We start from the raw sequence: 2669 nt of genomic DNA on the forward strand, positions 1-2669 counted from the left end.
TACATATATATTAATATAATAATATTAATATAATAAAATTTAATAATAATTTATTTTATAATTATTATTATATAGAATAACAAATTTTTCATTAATATTATCAATAATATAACTTTCAATGCTCTTCAAATATCGTTGCAAAAAATTGTACTTTTTGTTCAATATATATTTAATATTGCAGCAATATCTTGTAATCAATGTTGAAAAATCAACATAAATTCCATGTAGAAAAAACATCCATGCTTCTATTTTCAATATTGCAACGTCTCATCAAGGTTTTTTCAACGTTCTGTGCTGTATGGGATGGTATTGCATTTTCATTTTAATGCAGTTTGACCAGAAATCTCGCCCTGTAGCACTGGTAGTATTGAGAGGGGATGACGCACACAAACGCACACACGTATATGTGCACTTTGAACTTGGTTGGAGCCAATATGTACAGGGGCACGTTTGTTGCGTCATGTCCTCTCAATACTACCGGTGCTACTGGGCGAGATTTCTGGCCACACTGCTTTAAGGTTCATCGAACTTTTCTTTTGATGCAACTTAAGACAAGACAGAACAGTGCGAGCACTGTTGCTTGCAAGTAATTGCGTCATTCTACGTCTTTATTTACAAACGCAAAAGAATCACGTGGTACAATTTGACAGTTTTGACACGATACTTATTTCATTCGTCAAATAGTTACCGAATAAATAGTTTATCGACAGACGTGCTGTTGGATATTGTTATCGACGCACGTTATACGTTATTCTCTAATACGTAAACGCAATAAAGCAGTGTGTATGTGCGATTGTAAGTTTTTTAAATTTAATTTTCCACGCGACACTACGTAAGCAAGGACTTTTGACGTATGAGGAAAACAACAAGATTAATATTGTCGCGATATCGATAATTGATACAGCTTGATCTGTCGCGGATACGCCATGTGGTCGGTAAGAGAGGAAAAGTGCGACGACGGTATCATCATCGACCAGAATAGCAATCTGGTCGTTAGTACGAGCGACTGAAGCGCTCGTGTACTTCGTGTCGCGCGTACAAGGTTGACTTCGCGAGCCGAAGAAGTCGTTTGAACTGTTCACGTAGTGACAGTGGATTGTGGGTCCGGGGACGAGTGGTCGTTGCAACCTCGATTAATCCTTACACAATCAGACCTTGCGGGCCGAAGACATCATAATCAGAGGTATCATTCACCATACGTTATCGCGCGATGAACTTATAACGATGTTTCTGTTTGTCCCAAACACTTAACCTCACTCTCACGCTCCGATAAAAGACACTTCACGAGCGACAATTTCTATCGTGCGTCGCTCTTCCGTGGCGATTTCGCTCTCGCGTTCATCTGTTAGCTCGCTCCACTCTGCATTCCGGTCTTACGTGACGTCCACTGTGATGAATTCTTGTTGTTTACTCACGATCCATAACCTGCCTGGCTGGGACGTAGACTTGCAGAATGTCACTCTGGTGACAACCTCTTCTGCAGGATGTAGAATCATATGCCGCGTGTACAGATTGCACTTTGAAGTCGCTTTGAGTCGCAATGATACTTATAGACATTATTTCGGTAGTTATTTCATTGATTGTTTGGAAATTTATAGTGATATGAAGAAGGAAAAGCCGTGACGGAGGTAATCTAAAGATAAGAGCAGTCCCGGTGATCGCAGGAATATCTAGCCAAATGCCTTCAGCTACTGGTGGGTAAAATGTAGACTATATGTATTATATCTTTGCTTGCGACACAAGACATATGTAACAATACTCTGTAAATAAAAGCTATTGTGCAACAGAATTAATGCATTGTCATACAGATTGAGAGTCATGTGTGTGAGAGTATATATCAGTACATATATAGTCAACCATTGAACAATGCTAGGAACACCAACGATAAGATATGCATATGTATCCAATTTGTTGAAGTAAAGAATACGTAGGAAATAAAGAAGCAACAGCTTCTAAATAAAGGTTTATATATGAAGAAGTATAAGGAATCGCTTTGACGCTTTGATTTTGATAAAGACTCGTAGTGAAATGAAGTGTATTTTGTAGTAAAATTTAGGAATGCATTGTTAAGAAGGTACAGTTAGAGAAAATTCAGTGTCTTTAACACTGGATGCTAAACCAATCAATTAAAATTTCTTCAATCAATTAAGATCAATTAAGAACATTGTAAACAAAGAAGCTATACCCAAAGGGAAAAATGTTCTACCTTTATGAAAAGCAATTACTCAATTCATTATTTAGTTTATTTTCTTTTTTTTAAATAATGATTATCTTATGTTCAAAAACAAAATTTTCCTAATAAAATGATCTTAAAGTGTACTCACATATTTTAGAAAATTATATATTGAGAAAAAGAATTTATTGTGTTTATAAGAATATAATAAAACTTTATTGAGAAAAAAGTTGTTTTACTCTGTGTAAACAAATAAAATTTTTAATTTGATATTCTTAATTTAATATTCTTAATTTTAATTTAATATTCTTCATTGAAATATTACTAGGATTTAGAATGCATTTTGTATAAACTTGATGTTTATGATGAATTTATGATAGATTTATGGATATATAAACTTATGAAACAAATAATATTTGCTTGAGTGCCATATGCGTTTTCCTATTACTTTTTACTACTTGCATAAGATACAAGAAATTATGTCTCTGAAGTTTGC

General features: G+C 34.6%; 1 protein-coding gene across 1 annotated transcript in view; it reads left to right on the plus strand.

The window, feature by feature from the left end:
- Positions 1-1002: 1002 nt before the first annotated feature.
- The window catches only part of LOC116842144 (CCR4-NOT transcription complex subunit 7), a 4398-nt gene continuing 2731 nt past the window's right edge, over positions 1003-2669 (plus strand). The window contains exons 1-2 of the mRNA XM_032810916.1: positions 1003-1183; positions 1599-1694. Of these exons, the coding sequence (XP_032666807.1) occupies positions 1679-1694 (16 nt within the window). The 5' untranslated portion in view covers positions 1003-1183; positions 1599-1678. The remainder of the gene's footprint in view (positions 1184-1598; positions 1695-2669) is intronic.

The sequence above is a fragment of the Odontomachus brunneus genome, unplaced genomic scaffold, assembly GCF_010583005.1.
Source record: "Odontomachus brunneus isolate Ranch 3 - 2012 unplaced genomic scaffold, Obru_v1 Obru_scaffold_002, whole genome shotgun sequence".
Classification (NCBI taxonomy): Eukaryota; Metazoa; Arthropoda; class Insecta; order Hymenoptera; family Formicidae; genus Odontomachus; species Odontomachus brunneus.